At 46.0% G+C, this 16,990-nt stretch overlaps 1 protein-coding gene across 1 annotated transcript in view; it reads right to left on the reverse strand.

Annotated features, from left to right (window-relative positions):
• The window catches only part of LOC137310107 (mitochondrial 10-formyltetrahydrofolate dehydrogenase-like), a 151,677-nt gene that overhangs the window by 88,324 nt on the left and 46,363 nt on the right, over window positions 1–16,990 (reverse strand). Inside the window, exons 6-7 of the mRNA XM_067978066.1 lie at window positions 14,894–14,983; window positions 492–626 (exon numbers count right to left, since the gene is read on the reverse strand). Of these exons, the coding sequence (XP_067834167.1) occupies window positions 492–626; window positions 14,894–14,983 (225 nt within the window). The remainder of the gene's footprint in view (window positions 1–491; window positions 627–14,893; window positions 14,984–16,990) is intronic.

The raw sequence follows: 16,990 nt of genomic DNA on the forward strand, positions 1-16,990 counted from the left end.
TGATCTGAGAGTCTCCGTAAGTCCACTGACACTATCTGAGTTCAATCGTGCAGAATGGGCAGTGGGTGCAGCATAGAGGGAGTTGTACCATTGAACTAGCACTTTAAGAGGAGGGGGGAAAACTGAAAAAATAAAATTCTTTGAGAAAAAGTACAAAGATATTTGGATATGGAGCAGCTTCATTTAGTGAATAAGAACTCCATTAATATCCAGATGCTCATTTCTATCCTTACACGCCTACAAACCGGCTTTAAAAAAAGCTTTCAGAAACAAATACTTTGGCCTGTTACTATCGTTAGTTCTCAACCAATTACATTTCATGACCAAACTTTCTTTACTTTTTCATAAAGCTTGGTTGTGATTACTTTTAATGTAAGAGTTGATTTGGAGAAAGCAATTACATCTCCACAGGGCTCAGCAGAATTTCAGAAGTCTTAGATTAAGAAACACCCATCTCATGATTACAATAGGTCAGTGTAACAGAGTCTTACCATATTTCCATCATTGCCGAAGAGCAGCAGTCCATCGTTGGTTACCAGGCCAGGCTTGCTGGCACCACTCACCTCCAATGGCTGGCCTGATGGTATCGCACCTTTATACATGGATGAACCATACAAAGTGACTGCCTGAAATGGGCAAGAAACAGTGCACAACGCTTACTGGTATACTGTAGAAACCAACGAATCCCTCGACTATGCAAAAAATTAACACTTACCATTCTTTAGATTAGAAAACTCAACAGCAATCAGACACTGCCCTTTGTAATATATTGTATAATGTATTCTCAGCAATTGTGATCACCTGACTCAGGTTTCCTGATTTGATCTCGGTTTGATCTGCCACCTGGTGGCAAACTAACAGTGTACGGTCAACAATTGACATAACATTCTACAAACGCGTGTGGCCTGAGGACATCCTGACATGTCCTGCTGGTGTTCCAGCCTCTGACAATCCTGACGGAGCCATGGATCATCACTGATGGAGCAGGTAGTGAACACACCTGTATCCAATTCCTGCTACAATCCCTTTCAATATTCCAGGACCTCCAACCAACACTATACACCAGATACATCGACGACATTTTCTTTCTATGGACCCACGGCGAAGAATCACTAAAGAGACTACACGATAACGTTAACAAGTTCCATCCCACCATCAAGCTCACCATGGACTACTCCTCAGAATCAGTTTCTTTCTTGGACACACGAATCTCCATCAAAGATGGGCACCTCAGCACCTCACTCTACCGCAAGCCCACAGACAACCTCACGATGCTCCACTTTTCCAGCTTCCACCCAAACCACGTCAAAGAGGCCATCCCCTATGGACAGGCCCTGCGAATACACAGGGTCTGCTCAGACGAGGAGGAACGCGATGGACACCTACAGATGCTGAAAGACGCCCTAGTAAGAACGGGATATGACGCTCGACTCATCGATCGACAGTTCCGACGGGCCACAGCGAAAAATCGCATAGACCTCCTCAGAAGACTAACACGGGACGCAACCAACAGAGTATCCTTCGTCCTCCAGTACTTCCCCGGAGCGGAGAAACTACGCCATGTTCTCCGCAGCCTTCAACATGTCATCAATGAGGACAAACACCTCGCTATGGCCATCCCCACACCTCCACTACTCGCCTTTAAACAGCCACCCAACCTCAAACAGACCATCGTTCGCAGCAAATTACCCAGCTTTCAGGAGAACAGCGTCCACGACACCACACAACCCTGCCACGGTAACCTCTGCAAGACATGCCAGATCATCGACACAGATACCACCATCACATGAGAGGACACCACCCACCAGGTGCATGGTTCATACTCCTGTGACTCGGCCAACGTTGTCTACCTCATACGTTGCAGGAAAGGATGCCCCAGAGCATGGTACATTGGCAAACGCAAACGCTGCGACAATGGATGAACGGACACCGCGCAACAATCACCAGACAGGAGGGTTCCCTCCCAGTCAGGGAACACTTCAGCAGTCAAGGACATTCAGCCACCGACCTTCGGGTAAGCGTACTCCAAGGCGGCCTTCGAGACACTCGACAACGCAAAATCGTCGATCAGAAATTGATAGCCAAGTTCCGCACCCATGAGGACGGCCTCAACCGGGATCTTGGGTTCATGTCACGCTACACGTTACCCCACCAGCGAACAAATGTTATCTGTTTTTAATATAACGGGTCAATTGCTGTCTTTTCCTTCCGGATGTTTCTATGTTTCTGCCTCTCTCGCTCTGTTTTTTTTAATTGGCATCTCCACATCATCTGTTTTTTTTAGTTCTGGCCGTTTGTATATCCGGTGGCCCTGTAGGTAACACCTATCTGTCTGAACACTTTGGTTGCCTTGAAAAGACTATCTGTAATCACCAGGCATTGTTCTGTGATTTATAAATGTGATAGGTTCGAGGATTTAATTTCCACATTCACCTGAGGAAGGAGGAAGCCTCCGAAAGCTTGTGGATTTTAAAATAAAATTGTTGGACTATAACTTGGTGTTGTAAAATTGTTTACAATATTCCACAGCAGAGATGCTAGTGGAGTTCTCCAATATTCCAAGCATGGATTGGCAATGTTCCACAGGTAGGACTGGGAATCAAATATCATGAAGTGCTTTGGACACACATAATTCTCAAGGAGATGAAGGTTTCCATGTTGATCATTTCATGTTCATCTACTTCTCAAGTACCAGACACAATTGAGCATCTTACTAGATGCACCATTCTCTTAATTCAATACTTTAAAATGCACAGGAGCATTTGCAATCTCCTTCACAATTTGTAGTGACCAGGGTATATGGTTTTTGGTGATGGTCAAATTCCATTTTTATTAAATAGGTTTCTGGGAATTTTACCAGTGTCCTGGGATCAAATTCCACAATTTAGTTCATTTTTCCATGAAAACCATTAATTAGTGCTCATCCAGCAGTGATTTCTGTACACTTGGGTACGGCAGCATAGTGGTTATATTACTGGACTATTAATCTAGAGGCCTGGACTAACAATCCGGAGACGTGCGTTCAAATCCGGCCATGGCAGCTGGGGAATTTAAATTCAGTTAATTAAATTAAATCTGGAATAAAAAAGCTAGTATCAGTATCATGGTGAGCATGAAACTACTGCAGTGTTGTGAAAACCCATCTGGTTCGCTAATGTCCCTTTAGGGAAAGAAACCTGCCGTCCTTACCTGGCCTATATGTAACCCCAGACCCACAGCAATGTGGTTGATTCTTAACTGCCCTCTGAAATGGCTTAGCAAGCCACTCAATTCAAGAAGGCAGCTCACTACCACCTTCTCAAGGGCAATTAGGGATGAACAATAATGAATGAATAAAAAAAAACATGGACCCAAAATCTCTCTGTTCCACCACAGTTCCTAGTTTCTCACTATTAAGAAAATAATCTGATTAATTAGGTTCATTAGACATGACTTACTGTTTACAAATCCATTCTGACTCTCTCTCTGATCAGTTCATGTTGGTCCAAGTGTTCAGTCACTCTGTCCCTAATGACAGATTCTAGAAACTTCCCCACAACAGAGATTACACTCATAGGTCTATAATTTCCTGGTTTATCTCTCCCACCCATCTTAAATAGTGGTATGACATTGGCAGTTTTCCAATCCAAGGGGACAATTCCTGAATCGGGAGAGTTTTGGACGATCATGACCGGAGTATCTACAATTTCCTCACCTATTTCTTTAAATACTCTGGGGTGGACACCATCGGGTCCTGGAGATTTGTCGATCTTCAGTCTCACTATTTTCTCCATTACCATTTTTTTAAACTTATATTGAATCTAATAAGTTCCTCCCCTTGATTTATTTGTATTTTTCGTCGTATCTCTGGTATTTTATCCTCTTCCTCTACTGTGAAGACCAATACAAAGTAATTATTTAGTAAGTCTGACATTTCCTGATTTCCAATTACAATATCACCTGTGTCTGTCATTAAGGGCCCACATTACCCTGGGCCCCCCTCTTTCTCTTAATATAGAGTGAAACCTGTGAATTACGAAACCTAAGTGATTGGTATCAGCTGTCCATTTGTTGCAATATTTTCCAAATGGTTATTGTACTGTATGTAGTTTTAGCCAAGTTGTACGTAGACAGCCATCAGTTGATGACTTTTACTCGGTAAATACTCATATATTCCTGCAAACAAATCTCTTATTAAAATGGTGCTTCTATTTTCATAATATCAGCAATTAATAAGCACAATCAATTACCCATTCATACAAATGAAAGACATTCATTCATCATTCATGAATGATGGAGATGGAGTGATGGGTGCAGAATGATTCCAGCCACTCATTGGAGACCTTGAACACGATGATACCTGGGGGCTGAGTGTGCCGGACGGGGGGCTTTGTGTTGAAGGAGTGCAGTGGAGATGGGGATGGATTGTGGCCGAGCACGTTGGAACCACTCCCACACCGTGGAATTCACTGTGGACAGGTCAGATCTGTAACAGAGACGCTTTCTGGCAGGACAGCAGTAGGATCCACAGCATCAAGAAGCTCATGTTCACGCTTCAGGATGCTGGAAACTCGAGTTTTACCACACCAGAGAGTTTTTGCCAACTCACGGAGGCTTTGGCTGTCACGCTCCTGCTGATTAATGAGCTTGATTTTTTGGTCCAGTGTTAACTCATTACACTTGGATTTAGCAGCCATAGTATCATAGTCGGTGCAGCACAGGAGGAGGCCATTTGGCCCATCATGCCTGTGCTGGCTCTTTGAAAGAGCTATCCAATTAGTTACATTCCCCTGCTCTTTCCCCATAGTCCTACAAATTAATTCCCCCACAAGTATTTATCCAATTCCCTTTTGAAAGTTACCATTGAATTTGTTTCCACCAGAGGGTAGCCTTTCAGGCAGCACATTCCAGATCATAACAACTTGCTACCTAAGAAAATGTTTCCTCATGTCACCGCTGGTTCTTTTGTCAATCACCTTAAATCTGTGTCCTCTGGTTACCGACCATTCTACCCTCATCAACCCTCTCCAATACTTCATCAAATAACTCAATCAAGTTAGTCAAACATGATTTTCCTTTAACAAATCTGTGCTGACTTTCATTTATTAGCCCAGACTTTTCCAAGTGCCAATTAATTTTGTCCCGGATTATTGTCTCTAAAACTTTCTCCACCACCGACGTTAGACTGGCTGGCCTGTAGTTGCCCTCTCCTTCTATTTGAACAGGGGTGTAACATTTGCAATCCTCCAGTCCTCTGGCACCACTCCCATATCTAAGGAGGATTGGAAGATTGTGGCCAGAGTCTCCACAATTTCCACCCTTACTTCCCTCAGTAACCGAGGATGCATCCCATCCGGACCAGGTGACTTTTCCACTTTGAGTACTGCCAATCTTTTAAGTACCTCCTTTATCTATTTTTATCCTATCCAATATTGCTATTCTCTCCTCCTTTACTGTTTCATTGTGTGGAGATGCCGGTGATGGACTGGGGTTGACAATTGTAAACAATTTTACAACACCAAGTTATAGTCCAGCAATTTTATTTTAAATTCACAAGCTTTCGGAGATTTTCTCCTTCCTGCAACATCGCTGCAACAGCATCAATACTCAACACCAACAACAGCCAATCTCCGGAAGCCATCCTACAACTCATCCGCTTCATCCTGGATCACAATGTCTTCACCTTCGATAACCAGTTCTTTACCCAAACACACGGAACAGCCATGGGGACCAAATTCGCACCCCAATACGCCAACATTTTCATGCACAAGTTCGAGCAGGACTTCTTCACTGCACAAGACCTCCAACCAACACTATACACCAGATACATCGACGACATTTTCTTTCTATGGACCCACGGCAAGGAATCACTAAAGAGACTACACGATAACATCAACAAGTTCCATCCCACCATCAAGCTCACCATGGACTACTCCTCAGAATCAGTTTCTTTCTTGGACACACGAATCTCCATCAAAGACGGGCACCTCAGCACCTCACTCTACCGCAAGCCCACGGACAACCTCACGATGCTCCACTTTTCCAGCTTCCACCCTAACCACGTCAAAGAGGCCATCCCCTATGGACAGGCCCTGCGAATACACAGGGTCTGCTCAGACGAGGAGGAACGCGATGGACACCTACAGACGCTGAAAGACGCCCTAGTAAGAACGGGATATGACGCTCGACTCATCGATCGACAGTTCCGACGGGCCACAGCAAAAAATCGCATAGACCTCCTCAGGAGACTAACACGGGACGCAACCAACAGAGTACCCTTTGTCGTCCAGTACTTCCCCGGAGCGGAGAAACTACGCCATGTTCTCCGCAGCCTTCAACATGTCATCAATGAGGACAAACACCTCGCTATGGCCATCCCCACACCTCCACTACTCGCCTTTAAACAGCCACCCAACCTCAAACAGACCATCGTTCGCAGCAAACTACCTAGCTTTCAAGAGAACAGCGTCCACGACGCCACACAACCCTGCCACGGTAACCTCTGCAAGACATGCCAGATCATCGACACAGATACCACCATCACACGAGATGACACCACCCACCAGGTGCATGGTTCATACTCCTGTGACTCAGCCAACGTTGTCTACCTCATACGTTGCAGGAAAGGATGCCCCAGAGCATGGTACATTGGCGAGACCATGCAGACGCTGCGACAACGGATGAACGGACACCGCGCAACAATCGCCAAACAGGAGGGTTCCCTCCCAGTCGGGGAACACTTCAGCAGTCATGGACATTCATCCACCGACCTTCGGGTAAGCGTACTCCAAGGCGGCCTTCGAGACACACGACAACGCAAAATCGTCGAGCAGAAATTGATAGCCAAGTTCCGCACCCATGAGGACGGCCTCAACCGGGATCTTGGGTTCATGTCACGCTACACGTTACCCCACTAGCGAACAAATGTTATCTGTTTTTAATATAATGGGTCATTTGCTGGCTCTCTCTGCCTTCCGGATGTTTCTGCCTCTCTCTGTGTTTTTTTTTTCTCTGTTTTTTTTCCCTGTTTGTTTTTTTGTTGAATGTGTATTCGGAGGTTCTGCAGGTAACACCTCTCTGTCTGAACACGGTGATTGCCTTGGCAACGGGCAGTTGCAGGGGCAGTCTGTAAACACCATGTATTATTGTTCAATATGTATAAATGCGTAGGCTTCAAGGAGATCTTGAAACATTTGCCTGAGGAAGGAGAAAATCTCCGAAAGCTTGTGAATTTAAAATAAAATTGCTGGACTATAACTTGGTGTTGTAAAATTGTTTACTACTGTTTCATTGGCAGCATCCTCTTCTCTAGTGAAGACCGATGCAAAGTATTCATTTAGTACCTCAGCCAACCCTCTGCCTCCACAAGATGATCTCCTTTTTGACCTTAATTGGTCCCACCATTCCTTTGACTACTCTTTTACTATTTATATGTTTATAAAAGACTTTTGGGTTCCCTTTTATGTTAGCCGCTAATCTATTCTCATACTCTCTCTTTGCCCCTCTTATTCCCTTTTTTAGATCTCCCCTGTACGTTCTGTATTTAGTCTGGTTCCCTACTTTATGATGAACTTTACATTTATCATAAGCCTCCTTTTTCTGTTTCATTTTAATTTCTGTATCTTCAGTCATCCAGGGAGCTCTAGCTTTGGATGCCCTTCCTTTCCCCCTCGTGGGAATGTGTCTACTCTGTACCCGAACCATCTCCCCCTTGAACGCCTCCCATTGTTCAATTACTGTTTTGCCCACCAATTTTCAATTCCACTCCACCTGGGCAAGATCACTTTTTAACTCACTGAAATTTGCCCTCCTCCAGTTAAGTATTTTCATATTTGATTGTTCCTTGTCCTTTTCCATAACTATTCTAAACCTAATGATATTATGATCACTGTTCCCCAAATGCTCCCCCACTGAAACATGCTCCAATTGTTCCACTTCATTCCCCAGAACTAGATCCGGCATCACTTCCTTCCTCGTGGGCTGGAAACACACTGTTCAAAAAAGTTCTCCTGTACACATTTCAGGAATTCCTCCCCCTCTTTGCCCTTAACACTGTTACTATCCCAGTCTATATTGGGATAATTGAAGTTCCCCATTATCACTACTCTATAGTTCTTGCATCTTTCTGTAATTTGCCTGCAAATTTGCTCCTCTATCTCCTTCCTACTATTTGGTAGCCTATGGTATACACCCAGTAGTGTAATAGCTCCTCTATTGTTCCTTAATTCTAACCAAATAGATTCTGTCTTTGACCCCTCAACTACATCATCCCTTTCCAATGCTATAATAGTTTCTTTGATCAATACTGCTCTCCCTTTCTTTCCTTCCTTATCTTTCCTGAATACCCTGTAGCCAGGAATATTAAGTATCCAATCCTCCCCTTTTTTGAGCCAGGTCTCTGTTATTGCCACTATATCATAGTCCCATGTGGCGACTTGAACCTGCAGTTCACCAGCCTTATTCACCACGCTCCGTATATTTACACACATGCACTCCAATCTCATCTTAGATTGCCTTGCATTTGCCCCGTGTCTGATCTCTCCTATTTCTGAACTATTCTTTACTCTGGTGATATTTGTCCCTCCCAGTCCTCTGTGCACCTTGTTTCTCCTCTCTAATGTTTCATGCTAGTACCCATCCCCCTGCCAAATTAGTTTAAATCCTCCCCAACAGCACTAGTGAACCTCCCCGTGAGGACATTGGTCCCAACTCTATTGAGCTGCAACCCGTCCATCTTGAACAGATCCCTCCTGCCCCAGGACTGGTTCCAATGCCCCAGGAATCTGAAGCCCTCCCTCTGCACCATTGCTCCAGCCGCACATTTACCTGTCTTATCCTACTATTCCTATACTTACTCGCACGTGGCACTGGGAGTAATCCAGTGATTATTACCTTTGAGGTCCTGCTTTTTAACTTCCTCCCTTGCTCCTGAAACTCTGACTGCAGGACCTCGACCCTTTTCCTTTCTATGTCACTGGTTCCCACATGGACCACGACTTCTGGCTGTTCCCCTTCCCTCCTCAAAATATTCTGCACCGTGATGTCTTTTACCCTGGCACCAGGGAGGCAACGCACCATGTGGGACTCATGTTGGTGGTTGTAGAAACGCCCGTCGAGCCCCCCAACTATCGAATCCCCCATTACAACTGCATTTCTTTTACCCCCCCCGTGCAGCTGAATCCTCCACGGTGCCGTGGATTTGCTCCTGACTGCACTCCCCCGAGGTGTCAACACTGAATACGGTTAGGGGACTCCTGCACTGCCTGCCTGTTCCTCCTAGTCTGTCTGGTGGCACTCCCTGTCCGCCTAAGCTCTCGTAGCTGCGGGGTGACCACCTCCTGAAAGGTACGACCCACTAAACTCTCAGCTTCCCGTATGCACCGTAGCGACGCCAGCCGCCCGTCAAGCTCAGAAACTCGGAGCTCGAGCTCGAGCAGTTGGCGGCACTTCCTGCACACGTGGTTTTCCAGGATACACAAAGTGTTCTGGAGCATGGGTCGGGCCCTAGCTGTCCTGCCATGTTAGATAATAGTTATTTAAACTGTTCTTTTTTAGCTTTAAGGCACTTTACTGTTTAGCTAACACTAAAACACTAACTAATCACTAAATCATAGAATCATAGAAAATTTACAGCACAGAAGGAGGCCATTCGGCCCATTGTGTCCGTGCCGGCTGAAAATGAGCCACCCAGCCTAATCCCACTTTCCAGCACTTGGTCCGTATCCCTGTAGGTTACGGCACTTCAGGTGCACATCCAGGTACTTTTTAAATGAGTTGAGGGTTTCTGCCTCTACCACCCTTCAGGCAGTGAGTTCCAGACCCCCACCACCCTCTGGGTGAAAACATTTTTCCTCAACTCCCCTCTAATCCTTCTACCAATCAGGTTAAATTAATGCCCCCTGGTTATTGACCTCTCTGCTAAGGGAAATAGGTCCTTCCTATCCACTCTATCTGGGCCCCTCATAATTTTATACACCTCAATTAAATCACCCCTCAGCCTCCTCTGTTCCAAAGAGAACAACCCCAGCCGATCCAATCTTTCCTCAGAGCTAAAATTCTCCAGTCCTGGCAACATCCTCGTAAATCTCCTCTGTACCCTCTCTAGTGCAATTACATCCTTCCTGTAATGTGGTGACCAGAACTGTACAGAGTACTCAAGCTGTGGCCTAACCAGTGTTTTATACAGTTCCAGCATAACCTCCCTGCTCTTATATTCTATGCCTCAACTAATAAAGGAAAGTATTCCATATGCCTTCTTAACCACCTTACCTACCTGTCCTGTTACCTTCAGGGATCTGTGGACATGCACTGCAAGGTCCCTCACTTCCTCTACAGCTCTCAGTATCCTCCCATTTATTGTGTATTCCTTTGCCTTGTTTGCTCTCCCCAAATGCATTACCTCACACTTCTCTGGATTGAATTCCATTTGCCACTTTTCTGCCCACCTGACCAGTCCATTGGTATCTTCCTGCAGTCCACAGCTTTCCTCCTCACTATCAACCACACAGCCAATTTTTGTATCATCTGCAAACTTTTTAATCATGCCCTCTACATTTAAGTCCAAATCATTAATATATACCACAAAAAGCAATGGACCAAGTACTGAGCCCTGAGGAACCCCACTGGAAACAGCCTTCCAGTCACAAAAACGTCAACCATTACCCTTTGCTTCCTGCCACTGAACTAATTTTGGATCCAACGTGCCACTTTCCCTTGGATCCCAAGGGCTTTTACTTTTTTGACCAGTCTGCCATGTGGGACCTTGTCAAAAGCCTTGTACACTTACATCAAACGCACTACCCTCATCGACCCTCCTTGTTGCCGCCTCAAAAAATTCAATCCAGTTAGTCAGACACGACCTTCCCTTAACAAATCGACTTTCCTGGATCACTCTGTGCCTTTCGATTGATCCGATCCCTCAGAATTGATTCCAATAATTTGTCCACCATCGAGGTTAGACTGACTGGCCAGTAATTACTCAGTATATCCCTCACTCCCTTTTTAAAGGCACTAACCACCAATAAGAATAACCACTAACAACATTAATCAATAAACTAAATTGTGATTGACTTACCATCGGTGCTACTCCTTGCACTGTGACCTCACTTTTTGACAACTTCTTGATTTTTTCATTCAGCTCTTCCGCCCCTCCCTCAGTTTCACAGCTCTCTCTACACTCCCCGGGTCTCCCTCTCCGTCCCCTCTCTCAGTTTCACAGCTCTCTCTACACTCCCCGGGTCTCCCTCTCCGTCCCCTCCCTCAGTTTCACAGCTCTCTCTACACTCCCCCCCTCAGTTTCACAGCTCTCTCTACACTCCACTGGTCTCCCTCTCCATCCCCTCCCTCAGTTTCACAGTTCTCTCTACACTCCCCGGGTCTCCCTCTCCGTCCCCTCCCTCAGTTTCACAGCTCTCTCTACACTCCCCGGGTCTCCCTCTCCGTCCCCTCCCTCAGTTTCACAACTCTCTCTACACTCCCCGGGTCTCCCTCTCCGTCCCCTCCCTCAGTTTCACAGCTCTCTACACTCCCCTGGTCTCCCTCTCCATCCCCTCCCTCAGTTTCACAGCTCTCTACACTCCCCGGGTCTCCCTCTCCGTCCCCTCCCTCAGTTTCACAGCTCTCTCTACACTCCCCGGGTCTCCCTCTCCGTCCCCTCCCTCTGTTTCACAGCTTTCTCTATACTCCCCTGGTCTCCCTCTCCGTCCCCTCCCTCTGTTTCACAGCTCTCTCTACACTCCCCTGGTCTCCCTCTCCGTCCCCTCCCTCTGTTTCACAGCTCTCTCTACACTCCCCTGGTCTCTCTCTCCGTCCCCTCCCTCAGTTTCACAGCTCTCTCTACACTCCCCGGGTCTCCCTCTCCGTCCCCTCCCTCAGTTTCACAGCTCTCTCTACACTCCCCGGGTCTCCCTCTCCATCCCCTCCCTCAGTTTCACAGCTCTCTCCACACTCCCCGGGTCTCCCTCTCCATCCCCTCCCTCAGTTTCACAGCTCTCTACACTCCCCGGGTCTCCCTCTCCGTCCCCTCCCTCAGTTTCACAGCTCTCTACACTCCCCTGGTCTCCCTCTCCATCCCCTCCCTCAGTTTCACAGCTCTCTACACTCCCCGGGTCTCCCTCTCCGTCCCCTCCCTCAGTTTCACAGCTCTCTCTACACTCCCCGGGTCTCCCTCTCCGTCCCCTCCCTCTGTTTCACAGCTCTCTCTACACTCCCCTGGTCTCCCTCTCCGTCCCCTCCCTCTGTTTCACAGCTCTCTCTACACTCCCCTGGTCTCCCTCTCCGTCCCCTCCCTCTGTTTCACAGCTCTCTCTACACTCCCCTGGTCTCCCTCTCCGTCCCCTCCCTCTGTTTCACAGCTCTCTCTACACTCCCCGGGTCTCCCTCTCCGTCCCCTCCCTCTGTTTCACAGCTCTCTCTACACTCCCCGGGTCTCCCTCTCCGTCCCCTCCCTCTGTTTCACAGCTCTCTACACTCCCCGGGTCTCCCTCTCCGTCCCCTCCCTCAGTTTCACAGCTCTCTCTACACTCCCCGGGTCTCCCTCTCCGTCCCCTCCCTCAGTTTCACAGCTCTCTCTACACTCCCCTGGTCTCCCTCTCCGTCCCCTCCCTCTGTTTCACAGTTCTCTCTATACTCCCCTGGTCTCCCTCTCCGTCCCCTCCCTCAGTTTCACAGTTCTCTCTATACTCCCCTGGTCTCCCTCTCCGTCCCCTCCCTCTGTTTCACAGCTCTCTCTATACTCATGATTTTCTCAAATCTTTCCTGAAATTGTCTTAAAACATACGCCTTACATTTCATGGTCATTAGACACGGGAAAATATAATTGCAATCAGCCCGTTGTAATTAGGCACTGGTGACATCCTCCGTGAAAAACTTTACAGGGGCCGGTGTCCCATGTGTTAAGGTGTAAAATACACTAAGTAAATAGGGCCTGGTGCATTGAAGGCTGTCCACTGTCTGTAATTTGCCAGTGTTCATGGTTTCAGAGTGCCTCTTGTATCTTTTCTAATGTGAAACAATGGTTGTTGGAGGCCAATCATCTCAGCCCCAGGACATTGCTGCAGGAGTTCCTCAGGGTAGTGTCCTCGGCCCAACCATCTTCAGCTGCTTCATCAATGACCTTCCCTCCATCATAAGGTCAGAAATGGGGATGTTCGCTGATGATTGCACAGTTCCAGTTCAGTTCCATTCTCAACCCCTCAAATAATGAAGCAATCCGTGCCAGCATGCAGCAAGACCAGAACAACATCCAGGCTTGGGCTCATAAGTGGCAAGTAACATTCGTGCCAGACAAGTGCCAGGCAATGACCATCTCCAACAAGAGAGAGTCTAACCACCTCCCATTGACATTCAACGGCATTACCATCGCCAAATCCCCCACCATCAACATCCTGGGGGTCACCATTGACCAGAAACTTAACTGGACCAGCCACAAAAATACTGTGCTACAAGAGCAGGTCAGAGGCTGGGTATTCTGGGGCGAGTGATTCATTTTCTGACTCCCCAAAGCCTTTCCACCATCTACAAGGCACAAGTCAGGAGTGTGATGGAATACTCTCCACTTGCCTGGATGAGTGCAGCTCCAACAATACTCGAGAAGCTCGACACCATCCAGGACAAAGCAGCCCGCTTGATTGGCACCCCATCCACCACCCTAAACATTCACTCCCTTCACCACCGGCGCACAGTGGCTGCAGTGTGCACCATCCACAGGACACACCTCCCAAACCCGCGACCTCTACCACCTAGAAGGACAAGGGCAGCAGGCACATGGGAACAACACCACCTGCACGTTCCCCTCCAAGTCACACATTCCTAACATCAGGCCCAACACCACTATCCCTCCCTCTCAAGGGTGATGGGATTACACATTGCACAAGAGTGTATCAAAGTTAGGCCCCAAATCCACAGACCGCTATAGCCAATTCCATCGTGCTTATGGAGGATGAGAAGCTGTTGCACCAACTGGTCACTAATTTTGTGTGAGATCAAATCAGTTGAACGGTGTGATTTATTTAACAGTAATATAAAAATAATTGAAAAAGGGTACCCCAGTTTATTATAGATGATAAAATGCATTCATCCAATCCCATCAGAGGGCATTCATTCATCCAATCACATCAGAGGGCATTCATTCATCCAATCCCATCAGAGGGCATTCATTCATCCAATCACATCAGAGGGCATTCATTCATCCAATCACATCAGAGGGCATTCATTCATCCAATCACATCAGAGGGCATTCATTCATCCAATCACATCAGAGGGCATTCATTCATCCAATCACATCAGAGGGCATTCATTCATCCAATCACATCAGAGGGCATTCATTCATCCAATCACATCAGAGGGCATTCATTCATCCAATCCCATCAGAGGGCATTCAGTCATCCAATCCCATCAGAGGGCATTCAGTCATCCAATCCCATCAGAGGGCATTCATTCATCCAATCCCATCAGAGGGCATTCAGTCATCCAATCCCATCAGAGGGCATTCATTCATCCAATCCCATCAGAGGGCATTCATTCATCCAATCCCATCAGAGGGCATTCATTCATCCAATCCCATCAGAGGGCATTCATTCATCCAATCCCATCAGAGGGCATTCATTCATCCAATCCCATCAGAGGGCATTCATTCATCCAATCCCATCAGAGGGCATTCATTCATCCAATCCCGTCAGAGGGCAGTCAACCAATCCCGTCAGAGGGCATTCATTCAACCACTCAAAAGAGTCTATTTCAGTGACAGGCCTGGTATCTGTCTACAATATACTGTAGCCCAGATTCGAGCCATATTACTGCAGAATTGCTTTTACTGCACTCTAACAAGCTGTAAAAAAAAACCACACGGTTACTCTGTGCTGCACATTACAGGCTTTAAGCTAAAAACACTTATAAAGATGAATGTTCCAAGTACCTGTCCATCAATGATTGTCCAGGCTCCAGGTACCTTATCATGGCCACGGATCCAGTTATGTATGGCTTCTGCTGACTGGTCCCAGGAAATCTGAAGAAAGAATATTAGCGCAGGAACTGAATCGAGTTTTTTAATGTCCTCAATAAATGTTGACCTTGCAGAAAACAAACAGGCTTCTCATCAACACCTCCAGGTGTCCAAATAGAATCATAGAATGATACAGCACAGAAGGAGGTCATTTGGCCCATCGTGCCTGTGCTGGCTCTTTGAAAAAGCTATCCAATTAATCCCATTCCTCTGCTCTTTCCCCATAGCCCTGCAAATTCTTCCTTTTCAAGTATTTATCCAAATCCCTTTTGAAAGTTACAATTGAATCAGCTTCCACCGCCCTTTCAGGCAGCGCATTCCAGATCATCATAACTCAGAGTAAAAACATTTCTCCTCATTTCCCCACTGACTTTTTTGCCAGTTATTAGACTTGCACTAGAAAATCAATTTGCAGACTTGGTACCATTTTCCCCTTTGGACCTGTTCAGATGGAACAGGGGGATTAATGTTTCTAATGATCCTGATCTTGTTACATTAACAAAAAAATCTCACTCTTCTTATGTTGCCTGGGCCATAAGTGCTGGAATTCTCTCCCTACACCTCTCCACCTCTCTCTCCTCCTTTAAGACCCTCCTTAAAACCCTCCTTAAAACCAACCTCTTTGTCCAAGCTTTTGGTCACTTGTCCTAGTATCTCCTTATGTGGCTCGGTGTCAAATTTTGGTCCATAATTGCTCCTGTGAAGCGCCTTGGGGTGTTTTATTACATTAAAGGAGATATATAAATGCAAGTTGTTGTTGTTTAGTAACCTTAGCCAAAAGATCCACATGAGTAGAGTGGAGGAACATCAGGAGAAAAACAATTTTTCTGCATTTAGCACTTTGAGCATTCCCACCATCCAAAACAAAAGGTGAACATAAAGTGAGGAGAAATGGTCAAAATAAGTTAAAGGTGAAACACTCGTGCAGTATTCCAGTTAAAGAATCACAATGAGAGGTGTACTTTCCTCCAGGCCAGAACTGGAGTGACAGAGTTTTGCAATGGGATTTGATACATCACCACAGCAGTGAGAGAAATGCTCAGGGGAGCTTTCTGTGAGAGAGATAGGCAGAGCAACCAATAATGTTGTAGTATTATACGGAGATATCTTTCCCCATAGTCTGCAGTGAAAACACTGCATTTAAAAACAGCAACATTCTGGATTCCATTTCCCTCAGTCAAACCTTGTGTTTACACAGTGTAATGGAACCTGCTCCCTCCAGCTCGTTACTAGCAGTTCAACAACAAATGGATGGGTCAGTGACCCAGATTCAGTGCAGGTTGTTTTGAAATTAACTGATTATGAAACATGGGTTTAAAATTGTAGCTTGTGTCAGAATGAACATTATATTCATTAAAGTTTTATCATTTGTATCAGTTTGACTAACTCACACTCAATTAAATTAGTCGTTAAAAGATATCCAAAGTACCTTTTCTCACTGGTATTGAAAGTAATTGGTGCAGAGCTGCTTATCACTCTCCAGTTTAGAATATGCTGAAGTGACATTTAAAGTGAGACTGAGAACTGGCTGTAATTTAAGCACAACATTAGAAGCCACTACAGTTCTGGGAAGAAGATATTGACTGCCAGCTGTTGTCCTCAATCACAGTCTGTGCCACTGTTAATAAAAAGCGGCTATCAAGCAATGTAAGCACCCATGTTTCATAATCAGTTAATTTCAAAACAACCTACCCTGAATCTGGGTCACTGACCCATCCATTTGTTGTTGAACTGCTAGTAACGAGCTGGAGGGAGCAGGTTCCATTACACTGTGTAAACACAAGGTTTGACTGAGGGAAATGGAATCCAGAATGTTGCTGGTTGCATAAGCCCAACAACAGCAGATAAGACCATTCGATAAACACTGTGAAAGTTATGATCTACTTACATGTCACCAACATCTTCTAAGGATTGCAATGGAAATGATTACAAAGTGAATATGAATTTTGTTATTAATGTTGGTGGTTGCCCATTTTTGGTTCATGTTTATTTACGCTGAAGGGTCAACCT

The sequence above is a fragment of the Heptranchias perlo genome, unplaced genomic scaffold, assembly GCF_035084215.1.
Source record: "Heptranchias perlo isolate sHepPer1 unplaced genomic scaffold, sHepPer1.hap1 HAP1_SCAFFOLD_217, whole genome shotgun sequence".
NCBI classification, from domain to species: Eukaryota; Metazoa; Chordata; class Chondrichthyes; order Hexanchiformes; family Hexanchidae; genus Heptranchias; species Heptranchias perlo.